The sequence below is a fragment of the Mesoplodon mirus genome, assembly GCF_964341445.2.
Source record: "Mesoplodon mirus genome assembly, chromosome: 6".
Lineage (NCBI taxonomy): Eukaryota > Metazoa > Chordata > Mammalia > Artiodactyla > Ziphiidae > Mesoplodon > Mesoplodon mirus.
In genome coordinates, this window is record NC_138982.1 from 8,368,925 (window position 1) to 8,392,328 (window position 23,404).

Below are 23,404 nucleotides of genomic sequence, written 5' to 3' on the forward strand. Positions count from 1 at the left end.
AGCCCACCCCCACGTGCACACACGCTGTCATCAGAGGGAGGAAGACAGGTCAAGGTGTGCAAACGAGTGAATGAACGAATGAACGGATGAACAGGTGAACTACACACTCTTTATGTTGACCCTTTGGTTAGCCCAAATAACCAAATAGCACTCTCACCTTCAGCGTGAATGATCTGGCCAAAGCCTGGCTACACTCCCTACTTTCCTGACTGTGCCTCTCTTCACTTAAAAATTTGCCAAGAAAGTCAACAGACTGTCAACTGCAGAGTGTGTTCTAATACTGCTTATTGAACATGACAAAATCCTACAGAAAAATTAGAATTTTGTTATTGGACGATGCCTAGGAATTACGGAATTTGTGTACACACACGCAAATGTAAAAAAGCGTCAACTGGGCTTCCCTGGTGGCACAGTGGTTGAGAGTACGCCTGCCGATACAGGGGACACAGGTTCGTGCCCCGGTCCGGGAAGATCCCACATGCCGCGGAGCAGCTGGGCCTGTGAGCCTGCGCGTCCGGAGCCTGTGCTCCACAACGGGAGAGGCCACAACAATGAGAGGCCCGCGTACCGAGAAAAAAAAAACAACTAAAATTTCTCAAATGCCAGCTCATCCAAGCTCATCAAATGAGTAGACTGTGTTACTGGCTTGTCTCGTCAATGCATTACCGTATACCCAGCAGGACTTTAACTCAATCAGGGACTCCCAGTGCAGCAGCTGGTATTTGTTGAGTCTTACGAACAAAAACTTAAGCAAAGCACACGGCCACCTCACAGGAGATTGTGCTGCTTTCCAGCCGCTACTGGCTGACGGGCGAGGCCCTCCAGCGCCTCCATGGCGCACGTGGCTCACGCTACGCGGGTGTCGCGGTTTTTCATTTCTGTGCTTGTTCTGCCCGTGGTGTTTCTCCCGGACTTTTTTTCCCCATCTGCTCCGTGTCTGTCCTTTATCATGATGGCTGGGAGTGGCCCCAGCAAGCACCTACCTCCCCGGCCTAACTCCAGCCAACCCTGCAACTTGCTCATGCTTTTGCCCTCCAGGCTCTGAGAAGACTTTCAAAAGGAATTCAGGGTGGGGAAGCCACGGGGGAAACTCTCTCCCCTCAGCAAGCGGATTTCTTTGGCCAGGCCTGTCCTTAACCTGCCCAGTCATGTACAGGCCAGGTTCCTGGCACAGAGGCCCAACAGCGAGGGAACAGCTGCCTTGATACCGACCCTCAATCCAGAGGTTTTAGAAATGTCTTTTGAGGAACTTGTCTCTGGAAGCCCTGGAGAAGGTGTTGTCCGTTAACAAACACTGTCTTTGAAGACAGATGCCTCCTCCAAAGGTCTGCATCCAGGAGTGCAGGTGAGGAAGCCAGAGCCTGTGGCTTTTGAAGCTGCCTGTCTTCTTCTCTGCGGTGCTGCCAGGGTTGGAGCCAACACCTAGGTGGAAGAAGCAGGCAGCCTCACAGCCTGCCTGTCTGACGAGGCCCGGGGGACACTAAGCGCCCCCAGTAGGAGCTGCAGTTTGATGGTCTCCGTCTCCTTCCTTACATGCCTTTAGTCTGACTTTCAAGAGTGTCCACTGGGCTCACGTTTTGGTTTGTGGTTTTTTGTTTTTTTTTGCCATGATGCATGGCATACAGGATCTTAGTTCCCCAACCAGGTACCGAAGCTGTGCCCCCTGCGGTGGAAGCGCAGAATCTTAACCACTGGAATGCCAGGGAAATCCCTGGGGTTTGTTCTTAAAAAATAATTTCCACAAGTATTTTTAAAGTAGAAAATCTATCATTCTTATAACTGTTAATAGTGATTTATAAACTGAATTTTGATAAACCTTGAGGCAACTGTTCATCTTTTGGATGATCGCAGGACGGGCAGGAGTGGAAGAGCCCAGCACTGCTCCAATGGCCCATCGCACGAAGCAGGCCGCACCTAGATGTCCTACAGACACCTTCTGTGAGAGTACTTCTTGTTGTATTCGGATTAAAGATGCAATACAAGGGACTTCCTTGGTGGTCCAGTGGTTAAGAATACGCACCTCCAATGCAGAGGACGTGGGTTCGATCCCTGGTCAGGGAACTAAGATTCCACGTGCTGTGGGGCAACTAAGCCCATGCACTGCAACTACTGAGCACACAAGACACAATTAGAGAGCCTGCATGCCGCAACTACAGAGCCCATGCGCTCTGTAGCCTGCGCGCCATGACTAGAGAGCCCCCACACTGCAACTACCAAGCCTGCACGCCAGAACTAGAGAGAAGCCCACGTGCCTCAACGAAGATCCCGTGTGTCACAACTAAGACCCGATGCAGCCAAAAATAAATATTTTTTTAAAAAGATGCAATACAAACGTTTGTTCACTGGAGGTTCAAAAACAAATCTATTTATTTATTAGCAGAATCTGAAAATAATTCCTGTGGAGGTACCTTTTTAAGGGCCATTATTTTGGGGCTTTAGTGCATACTCTTTTGGGGATTTCTAATTAAATTCTGGCTTTTGGGAGCCACGGCCAAGTGCTAGGGCATGAAAACAAATCTCCTGACCTCACTACGATAGGCATCATAGTACTCGAGGCCCTTGAGCAAGGCAGGAGACAAGCAAGCAAGAAGGAAGTGGTTGGTGATGGGAGCTGTGCCCCAGTGGCAAAAATGTCAAAGTGATTTGCATGAAAGTGAAAGAGGGCTCATGACAAATTGTACTTTGCATTCAGTGGGATTGGTTTCACCCACCCTGATACAGACCTTCCTTTACCACAGGGCATTTTATACGCTTAGATTTCCTGAAAGCAAGTTTCAGCAAGAAGCTGGAAAGGCCTCTCAGGAAGAAGGCTGAGCTGGCAGTGAGCAGGGAGCTCCCGGGCATTTGGCAGTTGGTCACAGTATGTACACACGGAGGCCTCTTCCCAGGCAAGAAACGGGGGAAGTTTCGAGGTGTCTTTAGGAGCAAGCAGCAGTTAGAGGAGCCAGCGCTCAAATAAATGAGACACAGAAATGGAAGGAAGGTGGAACTACAGGAGCAGTTCATCTGTCTGATGGAATGGGGAAAAACTAGCTTCTGGGAGAAGGACCCGAAGAAGGCAACAGTCGATTGTCAGATGAGTTCTGGCTTCTGGGGAAGACCCTTGGCTGAGGCCGTCTTCTCACTGATGCCTTGTCGCCTCAGCAGAGCCCAGCTCAAGGAACTGGGTATGGAAGTACACAACTGCTGGGGCTCTGTGGACATCTCCCGGTCAATCCCGTGGCCACTGGCTGTGTTGACAGCTACCAACGACACCCCCCACCTGGCCACAAGAGCAAAGCACGTCCTCACGGCCAAATAAGCGACCCATGGGTCCTCGGACACGTTCGCCAAATGGCCCTAGGAAGGAGCTGCTCGTGCCACACAGCAGAGAGGACCTGCTACCAGCTTGGGCTCGCCACTCCAGGAAGTCCCTGGGAAAAGGGGCGGGCACTGGCTCCCCACTTCAGCCCTGGACAGTCCACGCCACCATCACTGACTTGGTCTGCTCAACTCAGGTGAGAGACTTTAAGGGAGGATGCCTTTCTTCCTGGACATTAACGTGCTTTTCTTTTCCGCCATGCAGCACGGCTTGCAGGATCTCAGTTCCCCGACCAGGGATCGAACCCGTGCCCCCTGCAGTGGAAGCGTGGAGTCCTAACCACCGGACCCCAGGGAAGTCCCACTGGACATTAACATTCAAGTGAGTGCTTCCTTAACCATTTCCTAGTGTCTCTTTAAGACGTGGCCCCATCCTGCCATCCCCCAAATTGCTCCAAACCCTTCCGACTGTCTACGTGCCCACCACGCACCCAGCTCAGACTGCATATAAGACAGCGTTATCAAGGGCTCCCACCTCTCCCCAAGCAGGCAGAGATCGCTTGAGCAGGAGGTACTGGGGGCCACGGTGGCTCCTGGGGCCTGGGAGCACTCTGTACTCATCACTGTAGCTCTTCTCTCTGATGACGGTTTGGTTAAAGGGAAGATGAGCATTCTCCCTAAAAAAACGGTCTTCCAGTCGGTCGTTTCTGAGACTGTAAAGACATTATTCTTTAGGCGATTATCTTCTAAAGTGATCTTATAAAGATGTAAAATCATAGGTCCCCAACGCAGAAAACCTTTTAAATGTCTGACATTTCCATGCTAGGTGGGACAGGTGGTGGATGTGCATTGAAGTGCTCTGGGGACGTGACCTGTAAGTAGTGAGGGGGGCAGGGTGGGGTAGAGGGTAGCTGAGCCATGACACAGTCGTCAGAGGAACCAGCCAATTCCCCGAGGCACTCTGACGTGGAGACGGCCCTTCAGGTACCCCAACTGGGGCAAGGCGGCTGGGCCTCTTGTACCCCTCACTGGCTGCGTGTGGTAAATAACCTTGGGTGAGGCAGCTCCCTTTTAAGGGCAATTCCTGGGGAGAGGGACTCAGATGGGCCCAGGGTCTGGGCACTGCACAGTATTCACTAACCACCACCGCCATCAGCCTGCTAATAATGAGACCACAATTATTTTAAATTATTTATTTTTTCTATAGTACATCTCATTCAAATCATGGAACAGTCTGATACATTGTTTTCCTCAAGCACAACTTAAACTCATTTCAAATGCTTTTTCTTTCTTTCCTTCTTTTAATCTTTCAGGATGGACAAGGACACTCACACTTTAATGGACAAAAAAACCCACTCAGAGTTTATTAAAAATACAGCCTCCCAGGCTCCCCCCCGCCACCAGAGCTTTTGAGTGAGCGTCTGGGGTGGGTCCTAGGGAGGCAAAATTTAAAAACTCCCCCCATCAATTCTGCTATGGGTGGTCCTTGAACCATCCTTACAGGAACACATGTTAGCACTTTTCCGTTACCTATTGGAAGCAATTTCAGAAAACCCAGGAATAATTAAGTATACAGAAATAGCTCTTCTATAAAATTTCCATATAAAAATAATGGTATTTATTTACAAAGTTTGAGAATGCTACAAAATAATCATATTAGGTTAGATACTTCAATCTAATAAAGTCTACATTAGGCAGGTCAGATGTGGTGTTTGCATTTTCCCCTTATTTCTCGTTTAAACTGCTTAAAGCATGTGGCACCATGATGTTTCCTTCATGCAGAAAGAAGCAGAACTATATTTTCTGGAAACAAAACCTAACAGCCCGTGATCAGAGTACGACATCTCCAAATGAAAAGGTGAACTAGCTGGGGATGTGGGCTCATGGCCTTTCTTTTTTGTCTAACAGTCAGGGAGGGTGGTGACGGCAAGCAGCTGCCTCGAGACCTCACGGCGCTGAACGGTGGGCCTCCAAGCTCCGGCGTGGCCGGTGGGTCCGCCTTTCGGGACACCGAACGGTTGAAGCCGCCACGGTTCTACTGGGAAAATCAGAACTGCGACATGCTGAGAAGTCTCTTAGCAGAAGAGAATCTGGGTCCCCAGAGACTTTTGGTTTGAGAAAAATCTTTGACCCCCACAGAACCACCAGGCCATTTGTTATCAGTGCCCAGCATGTTGAAGACAGCGCATGGGAAGTGACAACATGGTGAGTTTGAAGCGACAAAGCGACGGGTTTTAAAACCCAAACATGATCTGGGGACGTCTCCTTGTTGAGACGGACACGGAGAAAAAAGCTAACATTGCTACAGAAGGGCCAGTTGACCTCCCATGTGTGTGAAGGGCTCTGCCCAGGGAGGAACGGGTTTCCTCTAAGCCTGGGTCTTCCGAGCCGGGAGAGGCCCGAAGCTGACACCACAGCCTCACGCCGGGACTCACGGGCAGAGCCCCACTCCTGCTCCTCAGCTGTCTAGCACTTGGTGTGACAGAGGGCTGATGCTAATCCAGAAGCCCTCTGGGAGGACCGGGGTGAGGGCTGAGTGTGTAGGAAGCAGTGGGGCCTCGGGAGGAGGGAGATTCGGGATGCAGGGCAGGCTCTGCCAGACAGGCTGAGGGGCGTCGGGCCGGTCAGGCCCCCGGCTGGTTTCACATGCCTGAGTGGGGAGGGTTTGCCCCTATTCTGAGGCCCTGGGTGGAGAAGGGGCGAGTCCTGCCCCCATGTGTCCGCTACGCTGGCTTCTAAGGCAGCTACAGGCAGAGGACCAAAGTCCGATCTGCTGGAGTAGCAAGGGGTCACGACAGCATGGAATTCACAGGCCTTCGCGTAAAGCAAAGGCCCTGTAAGAACAATACAGGATTTTATCTGAAAGTACAGCTGCACAGAAGTAAGCGAATATACTTTCTTCTGTCACAAGAGCGTGGTCAGTGAACACCTGTGGCCACTGAAACTTCTGTACTTGTCAGGGACTCCCAGGTCAGAACTGGAGGGGCACAGTTTATGCCCTCACCTTTTCTTCCTTAGCACAGTGTGAGTGTAAGAAGTAGGTGGGAAAACGGGGTCCCGAAGGTTATCTATGCACAGCTTTCCGGAGGGATCTTGGCTAATTCCTCAGAAACGTAATTTACGTGGACATTAGCTTGAACTTTTTAGAAAACGGTAAAGTCAACGTCAGACACTTTTTCCTTTTGGGTAAGTGTTCGGCTTGAATGGAAGTTAAGCAAATGAACTGAACGTTGTACGACTGTGAATCAGAGGGCGGGGAGGCACGTTTCTGAGGGCCGCTCAAGCGGCCTCATGCAGGGCCCTGGCACACACGTGGGTCTGGATAAATATGTGTGAGTGATCGTCAGTGCTGGGGGACCATTGCTTCGGGTGCCTGAAAATGGGGAACCTATTTGGGAAAATGATCCTCAGGTAGTCTTCAGCTCTGCTAAAACTAGTCCATATGCAGGATAAAAGAGTCTCTTTTATACATCTAATATAAAAAGCAGATCTTTATGTATCTAACAACTTGTACAACTAGAAGAAAACACCTAGAAAACTTCTCCATTTCTACTCACTTTCCTATTGTGTAGGTTCAATTGGAAGGTAACAGAGCCAACAAGGAGACCTCCATGGGTTAGAATGTTCTCTTAGTTTATGGCTACTGCTGGTAGCTAAGTTTGGTTTTCTTTTCTTAATAAATCTTAGAAATTCCCTGACAGACTCCGAAATGTACACTGAAAGCTGGAAGAGTGGGGCCTTTGGAATTTAGCAGGGATGTCCAAGTGCACATTATGGGGTAGGGTGGCCTGGTAGGGAGGTCTTTCAATTGTCTGATTCAGAACAAAAGTCACTTTCTCAGGGGGACTTCCCTGGACACCGCCAGCCAAAGTGGCCTTTCCCCACTGCCCCATGACCCTGTCATTTTTCCCATAGCACGAATCAACCTGGACGTCTTCTGTTCTGTATTCACTCAAACACTTACTGAAGGATTCAATCTTCCCACTCACTGTCCAGCCCCTACCCTGCAGGGGCCACTGTGGCGGTGCAGCCTTAAAGGCTACCTCCCAGATGTGCCTGAGGCCAGGGGGCTGGCTAGGTTATCAAAGGCCACTTGAAGTGACTCACCCATGAAGCTAACCAGGCTTCTCCCCCGGTGTGTGGTTCTGGTAGGAAGAGCTGAGGCAGTTCCCTTCCTTTGCTAACCCTGCCCCACCCACGCCCACTATGCTCCGACTGTCCCAGGGCCCAGGTTACACCCAAACTTTGCTGTCTCTACAACCTGAGCGGCCCAGAAAGGGCTGTGTTTTAGCAAACAGCTGAGTTTCTGATGTCTGCATGGCTAAAGTGAGCCACTCCTTTGTGGAATATCTCCGCTTGAATTACCTGCGGGGGCTCATGTGTATCTGGGGGCTGACCCCGGCATCATTTTTCAAGTAGGGCAGAGTATGGTGACAACTGTAAATTCTGCTAATGAAGAGAGTTATCCTCTTTATCCTGGTAAAATGGCAGCTAACTGCAGACAGTTTTCTCCCCACCATTTCTAGAAGACAGGGGTCGTTTGTAAAGTTTTGCAGGGGGGTGGGCAGTGCTGAGAGGTGAGGGATCACCATCTTAGCACCTCCTTTCCTGGCCCCTCCCCGAGGTCCTCCATGATCGTAAGGCACAGTTTATGTCAACACTTACTGAAGCTGCTCCCATCACCTTGTCATCACAAGAGAAAATGAAGCGGGTGAGACAGACGTGCAGCGGGGAAGGGCAGGAAGTGTGGGTGGGTGCCTGGGTGCCGTGGGCACTGCCTGGACCCTCCCACATCAGGGCCAAAGACGGCAGGCTTGGTGCCACCTGCGCGGGTGCTAAATGGATCATGACTTCACTGGACGACACTGTGCACCGGAAAGGTTACCGGATACACTGGTGCTTGAGGGAAAAGGGGACTCTTGAACTTCCCCCAAGCAGAGTGTAACCAGCACCCTCTGGGACGGGTGTCCGTGTGTGTGTACATGTGCGCGTGCAAATAACCCCAAGTGCTACTCCTATAGAGAAGCCTGGATGTTGTAACCACAATTTCCTAACTTTTTTTTTTTTTCTGTTTGATTTCTATATGAAATTGTGACTGAGTAATGAATTTTAGAACCACATAAATCTGTTTAGGAGAGAAGCAGAAGAATGACAGAATTTCTCTTTCTAAACATCTGAGTCTAGCTTTCTGCTCAGGTAAAGCCTTACACCAGTGACACGTCCTGTGACCACAGTGTGACTCTGTTGGGTGTCCTCAGCAGTAACCCGTGTGTCACTGAGGAACGGAGGCCACTTCCTGCCAAACAAACACCACACACTGCTCGCTGGCTGCGGTGGCCACTGATGGGACACCAGTAATGAATGGTAAGAGTCTTTGGTTGCTTTTTCTTTTAAACCCATATTTTATCAGCAGCAGAGAGAGAACAGAGAAGGGGATCGGTGCCCCACGAACTCTGGCAAGGATCCTGCTACCTGGTAGAGGAGTGCTCACGACTGCTGTACCTGTCATGAACGCTGATGTGCGGCCCTGGGACCTGCGGCATGGTATTCTGAAGTCTGAAAAGCCTGCTGTGGCCCTGGGCCTCTCCAGGTCCCCGCTGGGCCCCTTTCAGGTACAGGGGCAAGAAAAGTTGGGCTTGGGAGAGGGAGAGGCAGCCTGAAGGAGACCCGGTTTTCCCTGACGGTGCAGCTGACACCTTCCAGGCAGAACGTGCCCTGGAGGCCCTCGGGCCCTCCCTCCCGTGCCCACCCCGACCTCAGGGTGGCCCGGAACTCAGGCTGCTACGGGGCCCTCCCGCACCTGCCTCCACCTCTCCAGCCCCTCCGCACTCTGAGTCTGCGCTATGGCTTATTCCTGACGGAATGCGTTTTGTCTCAAAGGAACTTAGCATTGTACATCCTTGTGTACTGGTTGTTTGGGTGAGCCAGGCCTTCCCCGCCGGCTCACTGTGGGCACCAGCCCCCGCGCTCCCCCGCAGGGCTTAGGAAAGAGCTGGTTTGGGCTGAGCCCACAGACACTGGATGCATAATCTCGGGGCAAATCCAAATGATTCAAGTCAGAGATTTAGAGTTAATCTTCCATTATCGTTTGCTCCTTTCCAAGGCCTTAACTAATGTGTGCTTATGTTGGGGTTTGGCCGTGGTGGCAGTGTCTCCACACTCGTATTCAGAGGGGCGGGAAGTGAACCCAGCAGTGCGCGGTTCCTAGCGGTATCTTTGGCTCTGACCTGACAGTCTATGTCCTGATCTACTGCACACCCAGTCACCTGGATTGCTCAACGTGTTTTGGTGTTTCTGTGAAACACTGAATATCGGGTGAGTTTGAAATGCGTTTGACCCAGGAATCGACCCAGTATGGTCATTTGATGAATGAGAATGTACCAAAGGTGACATGGACAGGAAAACATTGCTGTTCGTATTCTGGAAATACTTTTCAGACAAAAGTAATGACAGTTCATTTTCACAAATTGCACACTGGGTGAAATCACACAATTACGGCAGGGAACTGTAAGCAAGCAACTCGGTCATAGGGACTTGTTCCTTTGTTTTGTTCTAGGTGAAAAAGCGGTATGAAATGCATAGCTCTGATTAACACGATAGAGACAATTTTCTTCTCTTGTAAAACTCCAGGTTTAGGTTGCTGGCGAAAGGCAGTGCTGGCAAAGTATTTAATGCACGTGGAAATGCTATTCTATTTTGGCTTCCAGAAGTAGCCCTAGAAAATTCTATGCACCAATGCATTGGCTAATAGTGATCATTTCAGTTTGACTATAAATTATTCTAAATGTCACTTAAGTACTCAAGAATTAGCGTTCGCTCCTTTCTAGAAGCCATCTAAGGCAGCTGATGCGTAAAGCACCTCGACTAGACTTTCAACTAGTTCAGCGGTTCAATCTGTGCTCCTTGGGCCACGAGGGTCTCCATCCCTCGCTGTACAGCTCCTCCCACCGGGAACCTCTCGTGTTCAGCTCCACCTCGTGAAAGGCAGCCCAGAGCAGGGAGCGGGGCGTGGGGCACACGGCCGTCGGGGACTGTTCACGGAGCCACCTCGGCAATAAGGAGGGCTGCGTGGGTTTGGGGGCCACGGCGCCCCGCCTCATGGAAGATAAATGCGCTGCGTTCGTGCTGCCAAGTCAGGGACTATCCCCTCTGCCACCTCCGAGTACGTGCTTTGTTTGCCATGTGATCTACTGCTCTGTCGTTCAGGGTTTTCATTCACACTACGTTAACTTTCATCTCAATCCTCTCAGCCTTCAGGTGATTTGCTTATTGTGTTTCCCTAGTTTTCACTGAACACACAGTGCAAACAAAGGCAAAGACCGAAGCCATCGTTTCAAACACAAGAGCTCACACTAAAAACACACATGAGCATCAAAGAGCAGAACGTGGGTTTGCGCCTGTCTTTATTCTGGGGAGGAGGAGTCCTCCTCGTCCTCGTCCTCGTCCTCGTCGTTGAGGGAACAGGGGGTCTCGCCTCGGGACTCAGAGCAGTGGGAGGCCGCACTGCCGGACCGGTGACTGTCTGCGGCCAGGAGCCGCCCCGTTGCTAAGGCCACTTCAGCATCCAAGCACAACCCTTGGTTTGCACTAGCAAACAATTGAAAACACACAGGCTCATTAACGTGGTGGACGTCTTAAGCTTTGGAGCACACAGGGAAAAGAACCCGGGGGAGGGGGAGCCGCCTGGGACCCGGCCGGCGCAGCACGCTGGCTCTCCCCTCCGGGGAGGGTCAGGGCTTCGCGGCTCGCCCTTCTAACCCCGAAAACATACGTACCTTGATTGGGACAAGGTGGCACCGGCGGTCAGGTCTAAGTTTGAAACTGACTGGGTAGAGTTCAAAAGCAGTCCCTGATTTAACCACGACGGTCCTGTGGAGATATCTACAGGGAAAAACAGAAACAGATGGCAGCTCTGTAAGTTCCGTGGCTGCTTTTGTTATGGCGTGAAGAAAACACAGACAAGTCAGGCCATCGGCCTGTTCCAAATTACAGCCGGACGCGTCTCCTGCCCTGGGAAGAACCCAGGTTTCTTCAGCTTGGAAAAAAGAAATTTCTAGAACATAAGAGCGGGGGTGGGGGGGAGAAAAATACAGGAAGGCAGACTACAGCAGGAAAGAATTCAAATTAAACCAATCACAGACTCTCTTCATTCTTTTTTCTTACAGAAGACCTCGAGAGGGCAGCTCACGCAGTACAGTTGAGCGCTGTACTACTCCTGGACACCCGCAGACTCGGCACAAAAGCCTCTGGCCAGGGTGTTAACAAGCCGAGCACGAGTGGGCGCAGACAAAGTCAAGTCAGAATATCTTAGGCTAGAAGGACAGACACATTTTTGCCAAAGCCCCCCAGCACGCTGTCTTCTCGTGCCCCCTGGTGAAGTTAGTGCTGTTAGGCACCAGAGGTCCAGTCTTCTTCCTGGCACCCTCTGCTTGACAACTTGAACTAGACCTTATTTTAAAAGGCCACGCAGAGTTGCGTTTTTCATGAGAGCGAGACAGGCGTTGCTCTTTTAGTCTGTATGAAATATTTTGGCCACGTCCTTGCAATCTCATTTTCTATGCATTTACCATAGTTTTCCTAGCACGACCTTGGCCAATTCTTATTGTACTTCGACTTGTTTAACCCTTGTCTCCTTATCTAGAATGTTGGCTCAGAGAAGGCAGTGACTGGAGCATCTGAGATCTAAGTGTTACCACACGAAGGAGTATCATCTCTTGCAACAGTGAGTTTACAACACAGGTGGTAGGTACAGCAGAAACGCATTCCTAAAAAAGAAACTTACTTGACTTACGTTGTGAGAGAAGACCAAGTGTATGCTGAGAAAGTGTAATTTGCCAAATGAGCTTTTATTATAGTAAATCTAAATAGTTTTATAGTCACTGTGCAAAAAGGAAAAGAAACTGTGTACTGGGATTGGAAACTCCACTATCCTGGCGCTACCTGACCAAGTGAGAGGCTTCCCTCGTAGGAAAAAAGCAAACTAAATGACTACTACATTCATCTTAAAGTGGCCCTGTGGATCTTTTCTTCACAGGCAAACTAAGGCAGCTGTGGGGAAAAAACAACAACAAAATCCCTTCAATTCTAAGAAGAAGAGTAGACTTTAAACGCATACAATAAGAACAAGTCCGTACATAATGAAATTAAAGCCAGAATCCTGTGCTAAGTGTTATCAATTATTATGTATGGAAATCTTCTGCCAGAACACAGCTCTTGACACAGTTTCTTTTCACAATGGCTCTGAAAAGCCAACATTTCTTTCTTTCCTAGGACCCACACAACGGTTGTCACAACCCTCCTCAAGAGCCACCCGGTCCCTCCACTACTGAAGGCACACACGCTTCTGCTCCTGAACTAACCTGAAAGTCTGTATCCCAGTCTGCAAACAAGGTCACGAAGAGATCAAAGCCACAGAGCCCGCCTAATCGCCCTGAGTCTTTTCACTGAGAATGAGCTAAAATAAAGTCCTGGTGATTTTTGGAGTAAGAGCTTTATGCAGACCCTGCTGGACGGCTAGGATGCCTGAGCTGCTAATAAAACAGGAGGTCCTTCTCTGGGGGGAGCGAGGGGAGCACAGAGCGGGTCGGGGTGAGGATGGGGGACTGGGTCGCTGAGGGGCAAGAAGAGGGGGTCACATCTGCAGGAGGCGGGTGGTGCGAAGTTAAGAACTAAATCCAACAGAAACCAAATCTCAATCAACAGACTCTTGTGTTGTGACTAAAGAGCCAAAACCATAAAACAAAATAAAAACTACCTCTTTGCTTATATTTGACTTAATATACTTTAGAATTTCTCATCATGTTTTAAAGGCATTTTAATATGAGTTCTAGGTAGTAATGCTTATAAATGAAGGAAACTGGCAAAAGCAAAGGCAAAAGAACGCTTTTGTCTATACATCCAAATTATACGTGCAGAATATACCACAGTCTTAGGAACCAGGACAATCATAAAGAAGATTTCTGAATTAGTGAAAATCTGAATTTTAGAACATGCAAAACATAGTGTTTCCTTTTTCAAGTACACTCACTATACGCTTAAAACAGCCCAATTTAAAAATGGGCAAAGGATCTGAATAGACATTTCTACAAGGGAGATATTACAAATCGCCAGTAAACACATGACAAGATGCCCACCATCATCAGTCATGAGGAAAATGCAAATTGAAACCACAGTGAAACACCACTTCACATCCACCAGGATGGTTGCGATAAAAAGATGAACAAGTGTGGAGAAGGATATGGAGAAATCAGAACCCTGGTACATTGCTGGTAGGATTCTAAAACAGTACAACTGCTTTGGAAAAAAGTTTGGCAGTTCCTCCGAATGTTAAATACAGTTTATCATATGACCCAGCAATTCCACTGCTTGGTATACACCCAACAGAACCAAAAGCTTATGTTCATAAAAAAACATGTACAAGAATGTGTATAGCAACATCACTCATAATAGCTAAAAACTGAAAACAATCCCAATGTCCTCCAATTAACAAATGGATTTTAAAAATGTGGCATATCCACAAAACGGCAATAAAAAGGGATGAAGCAGGATGGATGAATCTTGAAAACATTACACTAAGTAAAAGAAGTCAGTCACCAAGGCTACATATTATATGATTCCATTTATACGAAAGGTCCAGGATGGACAAATCCACAGTGACAGGAAGTAGATTAGTGGTTGCCAGGAGCCGGGAGGAAAGCAGGAATAAAGGGTGACTGCTAGTGTGTGGGGGGTTTCTTTTTGGGGTGATAAGACGTTTTAGAATGAGGTAATGGTTGGTGATGACTGCATAACCCTGTGAATATACTTAAAACCACTGAATTGTACACTTTAAAATGGTGTATTTTGGGCTTCCCTGGTGGCGCAGTGGTTAAGAATCCACATGCCAATGCAGGGGACATGGGTTCAAACCCTGGTCTGGGAAGATCCCGCATGCCGCGGAGCAACTAAGTCTGCACACCACAGCTATTGAGCCTGTGAGCCACGACTACTGAGCCCGCGTGCCTGGAGCCCGTGCTCCGCAACAAGAGAAGCCACCGCAATGAAAACTCCACACACCGCAACCAAGAGTAGCCCTGCTCGCTGCAACTAGAGAAAGCCCGCACGCAGCACCAAAGACCCAATGCAGCCAAAAATAAATATTTTTTTTAAATGGTGTATTTTATGGTACATGAATTAAATCTCAATTTGAAAAAATTACAATACCATTTCACATCCACCTGCCTGGGAAGATAAAACTCTTTCACACTGCAGGTGAGAGTGTAACTTGGCAAAATCAAATTGGAAAGCTGTGGCATCATCTAGTAACGATGAAGATGCACCCGACTCCGACCCAGCAATCTCACTCTATACACTTGCACACGGTCACCGGGATACAGTTACGGGAATGTTCGAAGCAGCACTGTTTAAATATCAAGAGACTGGAAACAAAACTAAAGGTTTATGATCAGTAAAATGAACAAATAAATTGTGCTTTACCCACATACTAGAATTCTATGCATACTAGAATTCTATGTAAAAATGCATCATTACAGCTATATGAAATCATGTGGACAAATCTAAAGAACATGATGTTGAGTGAAAAAAGTCAAATCACAAAAGAATATACCACTATGATTCTATTTATGTAAAGGTGAGAATCAGGCAAAACTAATAAATTGTTTCCGGCTTACCATATTTGTTTGTGTTTGTGTCTCTAAAGAAAAGCAAGTAGTGATAAACAAGAAATTCAAGAGAGAGGTTACATTTTGGGCTAGGGAAGGGCACAGAATTGAGGGCGGGCATACAGTGGGCTTTAGTTTTCTATGAGAAAGGTTTTAGCAAGTTAGGGTCTGACATTTAATCAAGGACAACACTGAAAAAGCATGAGTTAACATACCTGTGATATAACCTTCTAAAGCCTTTGGCACCAGTGATTTAGCAAGTTTCAGATCCTCCAAGGAGCATTTGCCTGACTCCAGGCCAAAGGACATTCCCATCCGCTTCAGCACTTCTATGTCATCATGAATCTCAAAGGTGTTGTCAAAATTAAAAAGATATTCAAACCTGCATCAGGAAACAAAGTTAGTGTGGGGTTTCCTGCGGTATCGGGGAGGTCTGAATAGTTCTGTACTCTGCATATGCAATAAAAGAATGAGGACCTAAGCTCAGCTACAGTACTAGAAATTGTTACCATTTAGGGCAATGAGTCATTCTGCTGGGTTCAGAAGAATGACATCGCAAATAAACCACTTGCCAATTAAAACACCTTTCCTGTGACAGACAACAGGAGTCCATAAATTTCAGCCCTCATTAAGCTGTGGCAAACTGGAGACAGAAATTTTGGTCTAAATCTAATACTCTTCAAAGCTGTCTATAACTTTGTCACAAAAGATAAAATATTAAGGAAGCCTTTCCATGGAGGCATTTTTCCAAAGTAGATATGCAGGTGGCCAAAAGACACATGAAAAGATGCTCAACATCGCTAATTATCAGGGACATGCAAATCAAAGCCACAATGAGGTATCACCTCACACCTGTCAGAATGGCCACCATCAAAAAGACAACGAAGAACCAGTGTTGGGGAAGGTGTGGTGAGAAGGGAGCCCTTGTGCACTGTTGCTGGGGGTGTACGCTGGTGCAGCCACTACGGAGAACCGTATGGAGGCTTCCTCAAAAAGTTAAGAAGAGAACTACCACACTCTCTAGCAATTCCACGTCTAGGTATTTACCTGAAGAAAACAAAAGCACTAATTCAAGAACATAAAGTGCACCCAATGTTCACTGCAGCATTATGTACAACAGCCATGATATGGAAGCAACTGAAGTGTCCATCAATAGATGAACGAATAAAGATGTGGCAGGTACACACACACACACAAAACAGAGGAATAGTCCTAGTCAGCCGTAAAAAAAAACCAAAAAAAAAACCTTGCTGTTTGTGACAACATGGATAGATCTAGAGGGTATTACGCTAAATGAAATAAGCCAGGCAGAGAAAGACAACTATCATATGATCTCACTTACTTGTGGAATCTAAAAAATGAAACAAATAAAAATAGATTCATAGAGAACAATTCACAGAGAACAAACGGGTGGTCGGTTGCCATACGGGAGGGGCTGAAGGTGGTGGGTGAAATAGGTGAAGGGGATTAAAAGGTACAAACCTCCAGTTATACAATAAGCCACGGGGATATAATATATAGCATAGGGAATATGGTCAATAATATTGTAACAAGTTTGTACGGGGAAAGATGGTTACTAGACTTATCACGGTGACCATTTTGTAATGGATGCAAATGTCAAATTCCTATGTTGTACACCTGAAACTAACATAACATTGTATGTCAACTATACTTCAATAAAAACAAATAAAGCAAGCAGTCATTAACAAAAAAATAACGCAAAGAAAGCCTTTCCAATTTAATATCCAACTTTCCTACTATGAGTTGGCCTAACTAGGGTTGAGGAAAAAGCATGTTGGATGCTTATTTCATTTTCATGAGTCAAGTGTTAGCTACACCATACCTTAGATGAGCAGAAAATGGAAGACTTTTCACAAACTAACCAACCCCCAAATCCTGTCTTGAGGGCCTAAGGAGTGAAAACGCCGCAAGTAAAAAGTGTCATATATAACACATAGCACGTTTCCGAACATTTCTATAAAGTACCAAATCAGGATGCCCAGCTGCCTGGCACAGGCTTTCAATAAAGAGGTGACTGTAAGAAGAAACAGTCCATCTGACTCCCAGGCTATGCCCTGAGGCACCATCACCCAGAGCCTCAGCCCCTCAGGGACAGAGTGCAGGCGAGGTTCTGGGACAGTGGTGGGCTTACGTTGTCATGAAATTCTATTAAAGTCACGCAAGGGTAAAACTTTTTATGCTAGATCTTAAGGGCAAAATTTATAATTTAAAGTTAAATGCCACATTTAAGTAATTTGAGGTATATGAATTTAAATAAGTACATTAACAGAAATTCCGAAAAAAAAGAAACCACACAAAATCTGGAGTGGATGCCTGCCCCAGGGGTGACTTCAGGCATACGTTAAAAGCTGAAGGTTTCGTAAATGTAATCATCATTGTGGGAAAGCCTCCTGGCTAAGGGGAAAGGATTGCATCACCAAAGTAACTGAAAGACCAGGCTTTTGCACCCCGCCTTGAATAACAAGCTCCTACAAGCAGCTCAGAGCCTCCTTCCCTCCACTCAGGGGAGGGCAAGGAAAGGGCACGAGTCAGTAACCACCCAAGAAGGACAAGAATCCGTAATTCCCTCAGGTCTCTGGTCCCCACACTTTCCTGCTACTCTTTTAGACCTCAAAGATTAACCAAAGAAGAGAATTTTAATGATTTCCCACAAAACAAGAGACTAACTAGAGAGGATAACTAGAATTCTAACAGTTGTTTTTCCTGAAAATATGTTAACCATTCTCTAGAATTCTCAGATTTATGAGAATATGTGACAAGTCCTTGTAGACACATGTTTCTGTAAAGAATTTTAAGTGTGTGAATAATAATACATCTACCATTTGGGCTGGTCCTTTATGAATTTAAACGTCTGTAAACCAGCAAGTTAAATACTATAATTCTTGTTTTTACAGAGGAAGAAATGAGATCTCAGAGAAGTTAAGAAACTATACAACTAGAGGAAAGATTGAAAAATGCATCTTCTGACGTCACAGCCTGCACGGTCCCTACTATTTCTACTTGTGTCTATAGCCTTAATTACCAAATACTCCAGAAATCCCTGTTGTTTCTCTTACTCTTCTTCTTCTTTTTGGTTCCTTCTTATTTAAGTGACCCATAATCTCTGTATGCAATCAAGACAGGGAAGCAACACTGCCAGAGAAAAGAGTGGGAAAAACCAGGAATGGTAAAGCCCCACGGTGATGCAGCAGCTCTAAGAGGCTAGAAGTTCCAGTCCCCAGCACAGTCCTAGGCTATGCCTCTGGCACTGATGTGGTTACTGAGCCCTCTTTTGCTCTCAAACGTGTCCCAATTTGGGTAAGTTATATGCTGACTCCTTGGAAAAGCAGCTAATATTTACAAAGCACTTTCCATGAGTCAGACCTCTTAGAGGCATAATCTTATTTAATCCTCACACCATGGCTAAGGAAACGACAGAGGCCCTGGCATCATCCCCATTTGTTCTTTGGACACAGAGCTTTGAAGCAGTTAAACGGGGGAGCCACAACCCACACTTATGTCTGCCTCACTCTGCACGCTATGCCCTTAACGACCTCGATACTGGTCACAGCCTGAAGACCACTACTGTTCTCATGAAGGGTAAAATAAGTTACAAATAAATTCTGTACTTTGAAAACTGCTATTTCTCACTTACTATGATAAATATTGCCACCAATCTTAGTTAAAGTGAAAAACATGCTGGTGGGAATGTAAACTGGTGCAGCCACTGGAAAACAGTATGGAGGTTTCTCAAAAAATTAAAAATAGAACTATCATATGATCCAGCAATCCCACTTCTGGGTATTTAGACGTCTAAAGGAAATGAAATAACTATCCTGAAAAGATATCTGTACTCCATGTTCACTGACTGCAGCATGATTCATAATAGCCGAGGCATGGAAACAACCTGTGTCCATCATCGGATGGGTGGATAAAGAAAATGTGGTGTACTTAGAAAATGGAATATTCAGCCATAAAAAAAAGAAGGAAACTCTGCCATTTGCAGTAACATGGATGATGGACCTTATATGTGGATCTTAAAAACCAAACTTGTAGATGCAGAGAACAGACTGGTGGTTGCCAGAGGTCGGGGGTGAGTAAAATGAAAGAAGGTCATAAAAAGTACAAACTTCAAGTTATAAGATAATAGGAAAGCAAGCAAGCAGAGAAGGCATCTAGCACTTTCATGTCTATTCACTCATCATAAACAGAAGCACACTCAAATATGATACAGCAAAACAAGACTGCTTTAGTGCCGCCATGTTGATCTCAACTATCTCCACCATACATGGCGACAGTAATCACTAGTGAACCTACCTTGTCCCAGACCCCCGTGATGCTCTGCTTTACCGCAGTGACTTGCCCAGGCTTATACCACATACGTGTACATACATGCACATCCTGACCTGGGCACCAGTATGCCTGTAGCAGTGGCAACACCGTGCCAGGCTCGAGAGAGGGGGCTGCGGAGGGTGAACGAGGAGGCGCTCGCCAGTGGATGACTGCACTCCACGTCTGAAACGCTGTTCCATGAGCCCCAAGGAAGTGAGCCTCGGGGCGCTCAGAGAATGGGTACGACCTTCTTTATTTGGCAAATGACGGGAATCAGGTTAACAGAAGGTCAGCCCTGCCCTCTGCGGCTGGTTCTCCACTTACTTGTCACTTGAGATGCTGCAGTCTATGACTGTTTTTCTGCTTGTATTGATGATTATAAAGGGCAGCTGAATGGTGGAGTTCACAGCTGGAGGGCCCTGGTTCTGCTGTTCGTTCTGCCGATTTCTCTGTACCAGGTTTTTGAAAGCGATTTGCTGTAATGATGAACAAAATTACACATACAGTTAGTTAACGTGGATAAGTGAATTGGAACTAAATGAATTAAATACATTTAAAATATAGTTTAACATTAGAGCATTTAAAGAGGCCCTTCACCTACGAGTTAATTAAAATTAAACATTTAAGAAAAAAGATTAGAATGATCCAACTCAATAAATATATTTCGAGGGAAAAAATACGCATTTAAATGGTATCTAACATATCCTAATACGAAAAAATGGGGCCCATGGTTTCCATCAAGCATAGAAACAGGATCTTACCAATCTGGGAGAGCCAGTGGCACCTGCAACTCTTCTTAGAGTGACACAGCAAAAGGACTTGTTTTCTGTTTACCTAACACAGACTCCTGAGAGTCTAGGGTTAAATATGCCCCTTAGATTGTCTAGCCCAGAAATATGCAAACTTTATAAAGCCACAGAATGCTTTCTTCAAGTGAAATCTTCTGGGACACCCACTGTTTATAAAACAGATGAAAGCATCCTTGCTCTGGTTGGCTGCACTGGGGCTGAGTCCTCAGCCCCGCCAGCTCTGCCCTCATTCACCACTTAGGTTCCTTCACAGAACTTCTAAGCATCTTTAGGGCACAGTTTGGAATCTGGCCCAAGCCCCTCCCCACCTAATATCTTCCAGGTGAGGGAACTGAGGCTTAGCATTGATTATAAGGTATATAAGGCCTGAATCTTTACAATGAATTTTGCTGCTACTTTTAGTTATAACCATTAATCAAAAGTCAGAGACGCTACCACCCCCTTTTATTTATTTATTTAAATTTATTTTATTTTATTTATTTTTGGCTGTGTTGGGTCTTCGTTGCAGTGCGTGGGCTTCTCATTGCGGTGGTTTCTCTTGTTGCAGAGCACGGGCTCTAGGCGCACGGGCTTCAGTAGTTGCGGCACGTGGGCTCAGTAGTTGTGGCTCACGGGCTCTAGAGCACAGGCTCAGTAGTTGTGGCGCACAGGCTTATTTGCTCTGCGGCATGTGGGATCTTCCCAGACCAGGGATCGGACCCGTGTCCCCTGCATTGGCAGGTGGATTCTCAACCACTGTGCCACGAGGGAAGCCCCCCACCCCCCCTTTAAATAAGGCAAACGTATCTCAGAATTCCACAGCTAGAAAGACCTTACGCCACCGAAGTCTTTCATCTGCTTGTGGAACAGATACTGGTTTAAAAAGCTCCTGAAGTCACAGCCTTTCAACCCTTCCATCAGCGTGTTCCCTCTTCTCACCCAGTAGTGATGCATTTAAATTATTTTCTATGTTTTAGCAACCTTATCCTACGAGTGTTTATTTTAGGTCCTGGGTCTTAACTGAAGCTTGATTAAGATGACTGTCATCTTAAAATGGCTGGGTGCTATCTCCCTAGAAAGTAAACATTTACTGTTTTAAAATGCACAGAAGGGAAACCAATTTATTCTAGCCCTGACAGTGTGTCCAGAACCATCACTGTCAACACCATTCATTACCAAACATTACTTAAGTCATACTTATTAATTTGTTCTTTTCTGCTGCTAACGAACTAAGGCTATTTTATAGTCAATGCTGAAACTGTAAAACTGGGAAAAGAATTATATGTTTGAATACTTCTGCCTAGCTTCCTTACTCTTCTAGAAAAAGCATCTCGGAGACACCCCCATACTTTTCCTAGCTTTGTGGTCCTAGTGCCATGGGAGGGCCTTGGTAGAGGGGGGAATATAAACAACGGTAAGTAAAAGTTCTTATATATGTATGATTCATTGTTAAATACTGTGTACATTTAATAGCATCAAAGATTTTTCTTGTGCAAAGCACTGTGAATACAGATATAATGTTATTTGGATAGTAAAAAGAAAAATCATTTCCCATTTGTTTTGGACTGATTTCCTTATTTGTGGCCCTTTGATTTCCTTCAGCCTTTTCTTTTCCAGGCTCATTAACATCTATTTCAGAGGCTAAGTAGCTTCAGGTGTATTCAGACATTCATTTTGCCCTGCATTAGTAGCTCTGGAAAAGATTTACTGGCTGGAAGGGACAAGGATACAGACAAAAGTAGGGCATCTAGATTATCTGTAGGCAGAACCTACTCACACCATTCCTCTCCCACCTCACCAAGGACGAGAGAGAAGCGCTGCCATGTAAGTAAAAGTGACCTGGGTCATGTGATGTCAGTAGCTGTGACCTTCACTTGTTAAAAAAAATTAAGCTAGCTTAGCCGCAGCGAGGCAAATTTTTCCTGTTTAGGGACAACTTGCTTAATTTTACGAGGAAGAAATAAGCTGTATGTCTACCAGAAGATTAGAAGTTACACTTGGGGTTTCATTTTAATGTTTAGAGAGACTTGCTTTTATAAATGTTGACAGCTACGTTGTGCCTGGGTTGAAATCTTCCATAAACATTTGAGAGACACTAGAGGAACAGAAACTCAGGACTTAAAAAAAAAAAAAAAAAAAAAAGCAATGTTCGTTGTATAAAGATAAACAGGGGAAAACATATTCCAGTTCATCCTCTGTGCTGGCCATCTAGGGATGGGAAAGCCCCACATACATGAGGGCGATTTTGCCCAGCGCAAGTCTTTCTGATAAACATAATTACAGGCATACCGATAAACAGGTTTTTATAATAACATATGCCAAAAATCAAGCTCCAAAATGTTCCCTGAGGGTTTTGAGGAAATGTGAGGAAGGCCTAAGCACAGGGTTTCAGGGTCTGTGAGCTGGGAGGGAAATGCTGCAGATACCGCAGGGACAGGGACGACAGAGAGGCAGCCGGGGAAGGTGGCGGCAAGGCAGGCCAGGTCTCTCAGCAGGCAGAGCCGTACGGGGAGCAGCACGGGAATAAACTGTCAGCTTCCAAGTTTTGTTTTTCTTTTAAGCTGCAGCATGCTCTCTTCCAACAAAGCCTACTTTGGAAATCCAGTATGAAAAATACATAAGATGCCTGCTCCCCCCCGACAGGGGCCAGTGTGAGCTGCAGACACAGAGCAGCAAGAAGGCGGTGCCTAATGAGGAGGGAACATGATGGCGGGGCTGCCTGTGTCGCGGGAGCCTGTCCCGTCCGTCTGCTGCTGCTCCCCTGCCCCGCTTCCTCCCCTCCTTCCTCCCCAGACCACGCACAGCTGTGGAAGGGCTAGCGGTCTGCGGTCTCCTCCTTCCTCTCTGATGTGTACGTAAAATGTGAAAAACAAACGAACAAAGAAAAAGAAACACACGTCTAGAAAGTGAAAAACAAAAATGTGGAACATGTAGGAATACTTAACCTATTCTGTCCATGAGACAAAGTGAGTATTTTAGGAGAAAAAAAAAATGTTACAATTATTTGGTAATTTATTGCTTCCTTTATTTCTTAAAAGTAGATTACACCAAAAATGAAATAGGACCTATGGTTGTTCAAATCCACATGGATTTCATGATTGGTTGAAAGCTTTTCATATAAAGATAATTTGCTGATTAAAAACAAAAGTATAAAGACTCGCTGGCTCATTTTACAAAGTTTTTCTGATTGGACTGAAAATGATACACTGTTCTGCTCAAAGTGAATTTTTACACCAACTGCCAATTACCAAAAATAGAAAAAAAAAAAAAAGGTCCATCTACCCTGTGATTTTACCTCACATGATTTTATACAAGGCCTCTACG

At 46.3% G+C, this 23,404-nt stretch overlaps 1 protein-coding gene across 7 annotated transcripts in view; it reads right to left on the bottom strand.

The window, feature by feature from the left end:
- Positions 1–4,478: 4,478 nt before the first annotated feature.
- Positions 4,479–23,404, bottom strand: part of TFDP2 (transcription factor Dp-2) — a 177,396-nt gene continuing 158,470 nt past the window's right edge. For all 7 annotated transcript variants that reach the window (XM_082624413.1, XM_082624412.1, XM_082624410.1 and 4 more), the window contains 4 exons: positions 19,617–19,768; positions 15,176–15,342; positions 11,076–11,181; positions 4,479–10,887 (listed from right to left, as the gene is read on the bottom strand). In XM_082624413.1, the coding sequence (XP_082480539.1) occupies positions 10,704–10,887; positions 11,076–11,181; positions 15,176–15,342; positions 19,617–19,768 (609 nt within the window). In that variant the 3' untranslated portion in view covers positions 4,479–10,703. The remainder of the gene's footprint in view (positions 10,888–11,075; positions 11,182–15,175; positions 15,343–19,616; positions 19,769–23,404) is intronic.